General features: G+C 45.6%; 1 protein-coding gene across 2 annotated transcripts in view; it reads left to right on the forward strand.

Moving 5' to 3' along the window:
* The first annotated feature begins 5,258 nt into the window (after positions 1 to 5,258).
* Ppp3ca (protein phosphatase 3 catalytic subunit alpha) overlaps positions 5,259 to 12,878 on the forward strand; it is a 275,444-nt gene continuing 267,824 nt past the window's right edge. Inside the window, exon 1 of one of the 2 annotated variants that reach the window (XM_034499495.2) lies at positions 5,259 to 6,093. In XM_034499495.2, coding sequence (XP_034355386.1) covers positions 6,036 to 6,093 — 58 coding nt within the window. In that variant the 5' untranslated portion in view covers positions 5,259 to 6,035. The remainder of the gene's footprint in view (positions 6,094 to 12,878) is intronic. The other variant, XM_034499496.2, reaches the window with a different exon arrangement.

Raw genomic sequence — 12,878 nt, forward strand, 5'->3', positions numbered from 1 at the left:
ACCAAATGAAAGATAAAAGATCTAAATTAATAAGAGAAATAAGCCATAGAATATTAAAATAGTTTCTAATCATTAAGAAATGTTTTGATAATTTATGTTTCAAATAACTGGAAAAGCTAGAAGTGCGTATATTCCTAAGTATTTACAATTTACTAAAATTTGATCAAGACGCTATTAACAACTTAAATCCATAATAAGCAATGACACTGAAAATAGAAATGGAGGCCCTTGGTCCTGGGAAGGCTTGATGCCCCAGTGTAGGGGAATTTGAGGTCAGGGAAAAGTGGGAGTGGGTGGTGGGTGGCTGAACACCATCAAAGAAGCAGAGGAAGGGGGATGGAATAGAGGGTTTGGGGGTAGGAACCAGAAAGGGGGATAACAACTGAAATGCAAATAAAGAAAATATCCAATAAAATAAAAAGAAAATAGAAGTGGAGATGTAGCTCAGTTGGTAGAATGCTTGCCTAGTGTTCATGAAGCTCAGAGTTTGATTCCCAGCATTGTGTATAACTGAGAATGTTGATGAATGCTTGCAAATGCCTGTAATCCCAGCTTTTAGGATGGAGACAGGAGGATCAGAAGTTTGAGGTTGTCCTCTGGTTTGTAGTAAGTTCCAGGATAGCCCAGGATTCCTGAGATACAGGGAGTTTGCATTCATTTGCTTTATTTCATTAAATTATTTTAAAGTACCCTAATAAAGAAAAGCCCTGGATCAGATAGATTCACTACCAAATTCTACCAACTACTCAAGAAAAAAGTAACATCAGTATTCATCATACTGAATATCTATCATCAAACAGAAAGGAAAAGAATACTACCCAGCTCGTTCTAAGAAGTATTACCCAGTTACTCAAACTAGACAATGGCACACAGTGAGAGAAAACTATGCTCCCATTTCAATTTTGAATGTAGATACAAAACGTGTCAAGAAAATGCTGAGTGACTGAATTTCAAACACATTATAGAGATCTAAGTTGGTTTTATCCCAGTGAACCAAGGAAATATCCAGAATCTGAAATATATGCTATTTTCAAAATAGAATACAGAACACTGCATATAATTCCTCCTTTTATTTCTCTTTTCTTTTCTCTCTTCCCTTTCTTATTAATTTACCTACTACTTATTTATTTACTTACTTGCTATTTCCTCTGGCACTAACAAAGCACATGTCTTAGGATTTCTATTTCCATGAGAAAGCAACAGGACTGAAAACAACTTCCAAAGGAAAGGGATTTATTTCTTCTTTTACTTCCTGGTACTACTTTACCACTGAGGGAAGTCATGGCAGGAACTCAAGCAGGGTAGGAACCTGGTGGCAGGGACTGAGGGAAAAGCCATAGAGGAGTGCTTTTGACTGGCTTGCTAAATCTGCTTTTTTAAACACCCTAGGATCGCCTGCAGGTGGCGTTAGTACCCACAGTGGACTGGGTCCATCCACATCAATCACTAGTCAAGGAAATGCCCTACAGGTATGCCTCCAGACCAGTCCTAGGGAGGAATTTTCTCAATTAAGCTTCCTTCTTTTCATATCACCCTAGCTTGCCTTAAGTTGAGATAAAACACAAAATTATGTGCCAGCACAGCACTTAATAAAAAGTACAAATTGTTTTTCACTGTCCATGATTTTTATCAGTGGGAGAAAATTGTATGGATCACTTCAGTGCTGTGGATGACAACCTCCCTCCAACATTCACTCTATTTGTATGTGCTCGGCCAAGGGAGTGGCACTATTAGAAGGTGTGGCCTTGTTGAAGTAGGTCTAGCCTGCTTGGAGTAGGTGTGTCACTGTAGGTGTGGGCTTTAAAACCCTCATCCTAGCTGCCTGGAAGCCAGTATTCTGCTAGCAGCCTTCAGATGAAGATGTAGAACTCTCAGCTCCTCCTGCACCTTGTCCGCCTGGATGCTGCCATGTTCCTGCCTTGATGATAATGGACTAAACTTCTGAACCTGTAAACCAGCCGCAGTTAAATGTTGTCCTCATGAGAGTTGCCTTGGTCATGGTGTCTTTCACAGCAATAAAACCCTAACTAAGACATGCCATCAAAGTTATAATACATTACTCTGTGTGGGAGCAGCACCTTGCACGTTGATGCTTGCAAGGATGACATATCTGTGAGACCTATACATCAAGACTAAAACGAACTATCTGACCAAATTCTTCACATTTGCTGACCAATGAGCCAGTACCTCACACAGTTATTCAAAACATAACTGGTACATGAATTGTTCATTTATATAAATGAAGATCAGATGATCATGTATTAAGATAGGTGAGAATGTTTTTAGTCATCTAGTTGCCCTCTTATATAACACTGAGGTAGCACTTCTGTGTTTTAGTAGACACTTTACTTTGGAATAAAACAGGTAATGGCTGTATATTAATTTTCTAATGAATACATTTATAAATCCTAGCAACTAACACAAAATGATTAGTTCTTCTTCATGTAAAGCTTCATGCAGTCTTTCTAAGGAGGTGATCAGCATTTCTTGATGTTGTAATAATAAGACTTGTTTCTATTTGATACTCTGTCCATAGCAGGGTCTTAGAAAGCTCTGTATTCAGCCGAAGGAGCTTACAGAGGGAAGGATGCATATCAAAAGCTCCATCACTCTTCTGGCATGCCACAGACAACTTTGCCCATATCATCAATACCAAGAACTAATCACATGGACTCATCGTCGTCAGGCTGTGACTAGGAATTCCAGACAGGAAAGCTGCTAGTCCTGGAGGTAATTACATGAAGGAAGGAAAAGCATATTATTTTTTCTGTAGTGAATGAAATGTTGTCTTTTATCTTTTTTTTTTTTTTTTTAATTTTACTTTCTCTTCATAAGCAGAGGACATTTCCAAAGTCAGCTCCGGAAAATTGAAGCTGTCACCTTGAAAATGTGAATTTCTAATGTAAGTTAATCTTTGTCAGTTTGAATAGAGTCAAGAACTGTTTGGGGATTCTAACAGGATTTAAGGAGAAGGGGAAAAGGACAGCTATAGCAGGGAGCTGGCCTTCTGAAGGGATGGCTGACTAACAGGGATGCCTTGGCTATCTGGTTGAGTAGGCCGGGTGTCTGGACCTAGCCATTTCTTGGTTGGCATTTCCTGTACAGTACTTAAGAATCCAACTTTACTTAATATGTGCTGCTATGGACACACACACACACACACACACACACACACACACACACACACACACACTAAAAGTATCTGATGATTGATGTCCTGTACAAAGTGATTACCATTTGTTTTCCCCCCACATACCCTAGCTAGGTGCTGTTCTAGACCTGTGGTGGACTGAAGGGTGTGTCTGAAAGGTCTACCTTTAGTTCCTTCTTGTCTTTATCATAAAGCTTTTCAGTGTGTTTGATTCTTTCAGCCTCTGATCCTAGTTCAAGAGTGCCCAGGGGAGAGTTTCTCTAAATAACTGTTGCATCTGTGAGCAGCGTGTGGGTGAGGGAGTCTTGGCCTTAAAAGTGACTATCCCCAGATAAGGTTTCCTGGTTTTTCCTGAGCAGGTCCTTCTCACCCACAGGTCTTGGCATTCTTCCCTCTCTTCCAGCCATCTGGCCAGGGACCAGCTTCCCAAATCTGCCTTGGCAACTAGCTCTGCTCTAGCTCAGGAGGCTGTTTGCAACAACCCCTAACTGAGGAGATTATACAGTCCGCTTGAAGATAATTTTATGCTCCCTAAAAATTCCACTGGGCTATATAGATCTTATTGAAAGCAAGGACCCTAGAGGTTGCAAATTTAGCAGCAGAAATCTGGCCACCAGGGGCAGCCTCCCTTTGCTGATGGGATGTGCCTACTCCATCTTTTCTTTTGACTGGCAGGCCTTCCTTTTTAGTACCCTCTGTTCTAAATTCCTTGAGGCTACCTAGTTATCATGCTCCAGGGTCACCAGTATGCTATTAAATTTTATTTTTTCGGATTTGAGTTTCATCTAATCCCTGTGGCCAGAACTGTCCCGTTGTCTCCAACTCGCAGCTTCCTAAACTTTTTTTCCACTCCAAGATATGACTGTTACTTTGTGTCCTGGGACTCAGTCTGTAGACCAGACTGGCCTGGAACTCACAGAGATCCTCCTGCCTCTGTCTCCCAGCTGTTGGGACAAAAGGAGTGGGTCACCAGCAGCTTCTCACACCTTTTAGTAGGCCTTTTATTGAGCCCGTAATCCAAGTCAGGAAATAGGAAAACCCTGATACTGAAGGAATTTGAAAGTAAAACAGGAAGGACAAGGGTGAGAAATTTATGCAGCTCTCTTCATAATTTCCTTGCTGGTCCTTGGGGTTGAGTTAGGGAAAGGGGAGGTCTGTGCCCAGAAGATATTCTGAAAAGATAGACCCTTCCTCAAACCAGAGTGGTTTGAAAGCAACTGGGCCATTAGCGTTTCATACTCTGTCCCTTATTTTCCTTCTTATGAGGGACTTGTGAGAAACCGCAACAAGCCAAGGCCCTACATGCATCTTGAGCACCGAGTGACTGACTGGAAGGAGCGGGAAGACACTTAGTGTCACCTATCCCCACCAGTGACTGTTAGCTCCTGTGAAAAGGCGACCTCTCCCGAGTCTTTCCGACTCCTCTTATCTCTTAGGGCATCCAGGGTCACTGAGCACAGCCACCAGGGTCGCACAGGCTCCAATCCATTTCCATCCTCCTTGGATAGGAATCCCGCAGCGCCCCAAACACACTTTCGCTTCTTCCCGTGAAGTTGTGCACGCGTACTAATCACCCCACCAGCAGTAATCCGCGTCCACCTAGCCCAGGCAGAGCTGCTTCCCTAAGGTAAGCTGTTTACTCGTCGCCTTCCTTGGCGATCCTCCCTGGACAGCTGCGGCAGCGACAGCAGCTGCGCCGCGGCCCGGAGCGTCGGGCACTCCTTCCTCCCTCCTGGGTCTCCGAACTCACTACTGCGGGCCGTGCACACACTCGCAGCGGCCGCGACACACCCGGGAGTGTGTGCGGGACATCGGGAGCGGGCGGGCGCGGTGGCACGCAGCAGCCCAGCTCCTCTGGGGCCCTACTCCTGGCCCAGCCTCCCTCCTCCCTACCCACTCCAGTGACACTTGAGCGGTCACAGGGCGGTGAAGGCAGCAGGCCCGCGGGACTGACTGGCACCCCGAAGAAAACAGAGCAGGGGGCGGGGCGGTCACACAGACCACCGCCTTAGCGATGAGAGACGCGCGCCTCAGCCAATGAGCTTGCGAGGTGCAACGTGGGGGCGGGCCCTGAGGCGGACCCCGAGGAGGAGGTGGCCAGAGCGCTGGAGGCGGGGGCGGTGAGGAGGAAGGGGAGGAGGCGGAGGCGGGCGCGGTGGTGGCGGCGGCCGGCGCGGCGGCGGAGGCGAGGTTGTGCCCCGGACTGTGTCCACCGAGCTCAGAGGTTGTTGCCTGTGCGTGGAGAAGCAGCGGCGCCGCGAGGCAGAGGAGGATCGCGGACGAGCGCGGCGGCGGGACGTCTACGGCTGCCGCGGCCCCGGCGGCGCCCGGCGACAATCGGCGTGGGGAAGCAGCGGCGGCCGCAGCGGCAGCCGCCTCTCCACCACCGGGAAGCCGAGGCGCGGCTGGCGGCGCTGACATCCGTGGCCCTGCCTCTCCTCCCTCGCCCCCGGCCCTCCCCATGTGATCGGTCTTAATCCCGACCGTGTGCGCGCGTGGGGGCTCCATTGCGCGGCGCCCGGTGTCGGTGCCGGGGTGGGTGCTCGCGTGCGCTTCTCCTCCCCATCCCCCGCCCCGTCCCCAAGAATAAAAGAAGAACCGGGAGGCGTGCTCAGAAAATAAATAAATAACCAGCACACACGCGCAGCCCGGAGCGAGGCGGCGGGGCTGGCGGCGGCGGAGGAGGAGTGAAGGCGGCGGCGGCGGAGGAGGGACGCGCGGAGCCGGCAGTAACTTTCGAGCCAGCCCAGAGCCCGGAGCTCCAGCCGAGCGGTTTGCAGCGCGGCAGCGGCGGCGCTGAGTGTCTGGCCCGCCGGTGCGGTCGGGGTGTGCAGTCGGACGGGACGAGCAGCGCGTCGCTGTCCCCCCCTCCCGGTGGCTGGAGATGTCCGAGCCCAAGGCGATTGATCCCAAGTTGTCGACGACCGACAGGGTGGTGAAAGGTAAGCGCAGCGCCGCGGCGGCCCGGGGTGCACCGAGTGCCGCAGGCGACCGTCCTCCCCTCCCCCGCTCCGGTTGTCCCTCTCCCGCTAGCGCCGGGGACCTTCTAGGATCTCCTGCAAGGGGCGATCCCCTCCTCCGCCGCGCCCTGCCCCCACACCGCCCACCCGGCCCTAATCGGGGCATTTATTTATTTATTTATTTTTATTTATTTATTTTTGTGGACGGGGGGCAGCAGTTGGCAAATGGCTGAGTGGCTGGGAGGCGGTGGCGGGGGTGGCGGTGGCGGGAGGGGGCGCCCGGGGGGGTGACTGCTGGCAGGGTGTAGCTGCTGTGACAGAAATAGGAAGTGGGTGGCTGCTCGCGGGCTTGCATGGGATCGGGTTTATGGTTTGCTCTTTGTAGAGGGAGGGGAGGTGATTTATGGCTTTTAAAAAATTAATAGGGCATTTTTATGTGGCCGTGGCTTGCCGCGGACTGGCTCGCCCCGGCACATTGCTCCAGGCGCTCCATTGCAGCAGTTCCCTGGGCGCCCCCTCCCCCTCCGCGGGAAGGGCCTGCACAGGACTCGCGAGAGAGCGGGAGAGCGTGGGGGGAGCCCAGCTCCGGCTGCCGCGCGCCGCGGGGGCGGGGGGACCCGGGCCGCGTGGGGGCAGCGCCAGGCGGGGGACGACCGGAGCCCCCGCTGCCGCCCCGGGATTTCCCCGCAGGCCTGGAGCGAAGCGAGCGGTGGCGATCCTCTGTCGACCTCCTTTGCCACCCATGGCTGACTGCCGCCGACCTGTCATTGCTCTTAAAGGGTTCCCTGCTGGTGCACACCTCTAGGGTGGGAAGCTCACGGTGCTCCCTTCCCCCAAGCTCCTAACACCCCCTTGGTAACGGGCTATTTGGTTGTCTTTATTGCCAGGGATGACATGTATGTGTACAACTGACAGGGATGGCGCTGGGTTGTTGGCTAGGAGAAGCCCGGGGGTTGTGCGGGGTGAGGAAGGGGACAACGTGGTTGCCCTTTCTCTCCTTTGGAGGGATCCCACCATCCTCACTGTATTCCAGTGTGGAATGGGGGAGGAACTGCAGATTCGAAAGGATTAAGTAGTGACACTTATTCTTGGGGTCAGGTTCTGAGCAAAGCTGAGATGGACACCAGCTTGTGCAGAGCGGGCCTCTGAAACTGGAAGGAGTGATGGGGGCGGTGTGTGTGTGTGTGTGTGTGTGTGTGTGTGTGTGTGCGCGCGCGCGTGCGCGCGCGTGAGATCAGAGATGGTATCTTATGCAGCAGAGCATTTAGCTAGAGTGCAAAGCAATCAAGTCATTTGCTCCAGGAACACTTAGGTGAAAGTAACCCAGTGCCTTCCCTAAGATCATGATACATATTCCCTTGAAAGGACACTTGCTCCTTCTACATTTGCTCAGTTTTTAAAGTTTTGAGTTGTGTCGTGTTGCGCTGTGTGTGTGTGTGTGTGTGTGTTATGGTCTCTTTTGTGAGAAGATAAAACATCTTCTCTCCTTTTGGTTATATTGGAATCATTCTTACTTCAAAGTAAGATTTATAGAGCCGTCAAAATAAAGAGGGGATAGAAATAGCTCTCTGAAAAACCAAATGGCGAAAGAGCTTCAGATGCACGATAGTCTTCTGTAGTGATCAGCAAGTATCCCCTTAATGTGTAAAATTTAGGCATCGCTCCAACGTAAAGATACTTTGTTTCCTAAACAAAGTAATAGTTTACAAAGATACTATGTGTTGGGGGGGGGGGGAAGCCCTGTCACATTCCCCTTTTTAGATGTCAAACGTGGATTTCTAAAGTGTGGATTTAGGTTGTTATTGTCATCAAGAAAGCCATGTAAAACTGATTGCTTGATATATTCACCAGTTAATAGGTGGAGCCAGCGTCCAACCATTCCATAGCCTTTTGCCTCATGTTTCAGTGTGGTGTTTTACAAATGACTCCCTCCAGTAGTACATAGGCACACCCATAACTCCAAAATCTTGATTTATATGTTTTTTTTCAGAAGTGATATATAAGTGCAGACCGTAGACTCAAAATAGGAAACATTACTCTAATCTCCCACTTGTTTTGATAGGAATTCTACTGGAAGATTTTGTTTATATAAAAAAAATATTGATGACTCCTGAGTTTCAGATGGGCACACTGCCATGGCTTTGTTTCTCTTATGCTTTCTTGCACATTTTATGCCATTGGTTGAAAGTCCTGACACAAGCTTCTAGACAACATTTTGTCATGCATAAAATTTTCAGGATTAGTACATTGAGACGATAATCTATTTTGATCCCCTTGAATATTGTATCCATATTTAACAAGTGGAAAGCAACATGTATGCTAAGTGGAAAAAAAATCACAGAATTTATTTTTTATTTTAAAATACACATAGTATGCAATACACAAAAACATGATTTTAGTCTTATTTTCTGAAACCTTCATGTCAGTTGTCATTCTTGCAATCATTCCTTAACACAGGAAGTGGCTTATCTTTGAGGAGCTATCTTTGCTCTTGAAGTCTTGTTTCCTCTTATAAAATGTATCTGCAGCTGGATTTGATACATATAGGAATAGTCAGATCAGTCCTTTGGCATGCTCAGGGTTTTTTTTCCAACAGTTATCTTTATTGCTGTGATCTGGCTTTTGCCGGATGACAAATTGCTATTTACAAATGACTCTGTGCTTGTGGTTTTGTTTATAGTAATATGACGACAGCTTTCTACAGCTCTCTTGATTTGTGCTCCCAGAATGCAACCTTAGAAAGGTAGGTTGTGTTTTAGATTCAGCTGTGGCAGTGGAGAGGCTTGTTGAGTCTGCTACAATGTGTTCAGAGTCTTTAAACGTTTAAGAAGGAAAGAGGAATGGTGGCCTAAGAGGTGGACTTAGATTACTTCCAGAAAAAATTGCCTCAAGCAGCAAATAATCTGTTGGTTTATTTGACCATTCTTAAATTTAAAAGCAAATTTAAAAGTTGTTAGAATTCAGAGAAATCAATTTGACCCATTTATTTATTTATTTATCATTTATTAGAACATGCAAACTATATTTTTGTTTGTTTGTTTTGAGAAAGACTGTATATATGATGAGGAGGCCTACTCCAAACTCAAGATCCTCCTGCCTCAAGTCTCCAGAGGTGGATTTCAGGAGTGCCGCACCATGTCTGGCTCCCATTATGTTTTAAAGCTACACGGAGAATACTGTAATTAGCAGAAGACTGTGGTTAATAGAGTAACTAGCTTTCTTCTCCAACCCCAACATACCCTATGGCCTGGTTGCCTCTGTAGTATACCCATGAAGTGTATTGAGACTTTTGTTTCTGGGTACTTTTCTCTGTCCTCTCTGTAAACTTCCATTTTGACCATAAAGTTTTGCCCTTTGACAGAAGTGTTTGGAGTAGATTACACTGTGACGTTGAGTTTGTAGCGGTGTTCTGGCTCTGGATAATTCTTTTCTCATCTTCAAATATTTTATAATGGGCCTTTTACCTGATCCCAACCGATTATAATAATAGACTTTTCAGAGTCTGGCAGGCTGTCAGAGGGTAGATTCCTGGGAAGAGTCCTGTAAATTGTGCTCATTTCTTCTATGTAGATGTTTGCCTTTGGTTTGGAGAAGATAGCTGCTGTTGCACACACAGTCACCTTTGAACTCGAGAGATTCTGGGAAGGTGTCTCAGATCGTACAAGCAAGAATGCAGGCGTCAACAGACTGTCACTGAGCAACTGATGATGTAAGCCATCAGTATTTATAACTGAGAAACACTGGTGTGACCATTCAAAAAGACAAGAAGAATTTGTCACATCACTAATGACTGTTGTATTTGCAAAAGGAAACAAAGTGGCGGTGGCCTCAAGAAGAGCTTTTTTCATATTTATTTTATGTACATTTGAATGAATTAATTAGCTAATTAATAAATTTCCGCTCAGTTGATTTGTTTCATTTGTCTGGCCTACCTTTGGAATATAGTATAATTGATTTAAGTTCATCACCATTAAACATCAGTATTTGGTGGGTAGAGTTTGCATCTGGACTGGCCTGTTAGAAGGCAACAAGATTGCTACAGGAAGCTAACACTACAGTGACATAGTTCTGACATGGATGATATTCTTGAGTAAATAGCATACAAATCATGCTGCTCAACTATAAATTGTGGTTGATGTATTCGGTAATATTACTTTCAGGATTTCTTATAACTAAAGGCAACACCAAATTCAATGTTTTCAAAACAGTTTGTAAGAAAAGAGATTTAGGGAAATTCCAGTGGTTCTAAATGTTACACCACACCTTTCTAGCACTAAATACAGTGTTGTTGTTTTTATAGTCCAGAAATGAACCTTTGCTTTTAATCATACACTATATTGAAGTAAAAGGCACCAGTCTAGGTGCCTTAGAATGCAGTTAATGTGATACACATGGCGAACAATATTGGTGTTTAGGTAAAGATGTGACCTACTTTGAATCAGTTTTTTGCTTCCTGACCTCGTGTAAAATGATAATTATAGGGACCTGAAAGTATAACCTTCCCGCTCTGCAGTCAGCTTTGACAGCTGTCATCTTAGGGGTTCATCCCTTATTTTTCTGCACTACTGTGTAAAGTTGAAAAAATAGTGATAAGGTCAGATAAAGAGTCCATTTGGAGTGCCTGCAGTTGGGAAATAGCATTGTTCCAGTTACAGCCTTTATAACAGTGTCTAAGCTCGCCATTGTGAAGGCTATGTAAGAAAATGCTGGAACTTCAGGAATTATGTAGGTACAGGCAGCCAAGAATGACTCAGCACAAATTTTATGATCATTAAAAACAATAATGTGTTCAATTTTCAGCAAGTTACCGGAGCCGCAATCACTTGTATATTTAAGAGGGTTATGCTTAGACTCTTGAATTCTTCTGTAATTTGTAGGTTGTGTGTTTTAACTTAACAGCCCACCTTCTTCTGTCGTGTGGATAAGGAGCCATGAGTGATTCTCTTTGACATGGCAGTTCCCTCGCTGTTCACAGAAATTGCAAATGACAACATGTTCTACGTGTTTTCGTGAGCCACCCTAGAATGTCAGAATTGTAATATTCAAAGCCATAGATGCAGTAGCTTGCAGCGATGGCGATTCTTTATAACTAAAGAAATGGAGACAGAACACAGAAAAATGGCAACTGGTGAGACTAGAGTTCAGATAAGGGATCGCGTGTTTCTGTGGGAGAGCAGGCTCTTCTTGCTTGTACCATGTAGACACTTCCTTTCGAGTTTAGGATCTTACCGTCATTTTCTTGCCAGTTTGCTTTTTCTAAATCACTGTCTATGTAAAAACGTGTATTTGCTCTATTTCTGTATTAAGCAAAGCGGTGCCATTCTGCTGATATGTTTGGGAAAATGTTATAATCTTATTTGATCTGGCATGAGATTTACACTGAAGAAACTCCCCGGTGACACTGTCTTTCCTTTAAGGTGTGTAACCGAGATAGAAACAGTATACTCTGCAGAAAACACTTTCATCTGGGAGTTCCTGCTGTAAGCCTCTGTCTGAGTTCCTGATAGTGACATTGGCCAACATGCTGTTCTCTGTGTTAATTTCTGGAGGATTTCAGGGCAAGTATTACCAAAGCTATCACTTTTTTTTTTTTTTTTTTTTTTTTTAGCTGTAGCTGAACCAGGGAGAGGAACATAGGACTGCAAAGGGACTTGTGGCTCGTAAGCTAAGTCTTTTTTAGTACTTGTCATTCACTCCTCCATTGTTTTGTTTCCTCTCATCCTTGCAGGTACTTCTACCCATACTGAATTATCAGTTAAAATTCATGTTCACACAACGCATGCATTTGTAGCACAGACACTATCTTCCTCCCCTGTTTACAGACCTCTGAAAGTATTGAGATCTGGATGTACTACCAGTTTTGGGGACACCATTCATACTGCTAGAGTCTGAAAATCTGTTCTCGTGTGTCGTGACTAACGTGGCCAGAAGTGAGTCCCGGTCTAAGCAAGTAATAAATAGATAAAAATGTTCCATTTTTAAAGTTAGAGTATATATTCTTGAGAACCTTTGTGCGGAAGACGAAGGAAGGGAGCCCATTGTTGTCATCACCTCAGATGTGACGACCAGGCCAGGTTTGCTAATAGCTACCTGGGAGTGAAAGAGGCCTGTGGTCGTGGCATGTAAGCACACATCAGGATTTTCCAACATCATGCTGTATGGTCTCAGTAAAACACAAGGCAGCTTGATTTTCAAACTTTAACTCTGGTTTTCTGTGAACCTAATCATTTTTTTACAACTGGAAAGTGCTGATCTGTCTGCAGAAGAGCAAGACACATAAGCAGCTGTCAGAAATTTCTAGATGCTCACTCTTATTGTGATATACCACCTCTCAGTGGTCATCAATTTCAGACACTGGCCCACAGTTATAAACAGAAGAATTATTGCGCTGCATTTGGAGAGAAGAGATGGTGTTGTGTGTGTGTGTGTGTGTGGTTGTAAAAAATAATTGCTGGGAGCCATCTAGTCTTAAGACACCACACGAGATCTTTTTCCATAGCAACTATTTTCTTCAGCTTTTCCTCCTTAGAGGGAATTCTAGTTCTGATCCAACAGGTACATTTATTTTTTATGGAATAACAGAATGTCCTGGAAATGGCAGCTCATCGGATCCTAGCCCTGTATCTTCGTTTGCTGCATGTACTTAGGAGTGGATAACATTTGTCAATATTCGTATTCACAGTTTTGTTTTGAAAGTTTTGATCAATCTGACCTGTGGCTTTTGCAGGATGCTCTGTCTGTTATGTACCCAGTAAATACTCCTTGAA

The sequence above is a fragment of the Arvicanthis niloticus genome, chromosome 4 (assembly GCF_011762505.2).
Source record: "Arvicanthis niloticus isolate mArvNil1 chromosome 4, mArvNil1.pat.X, whole genome shotgun sequence".
Taxonomy (NCBI): Eukaryota; Metazoa; Chordata; class Mammalia; order Rodentia; family Muridae; genus Arvicanthis; species Arvicanthis niloticus.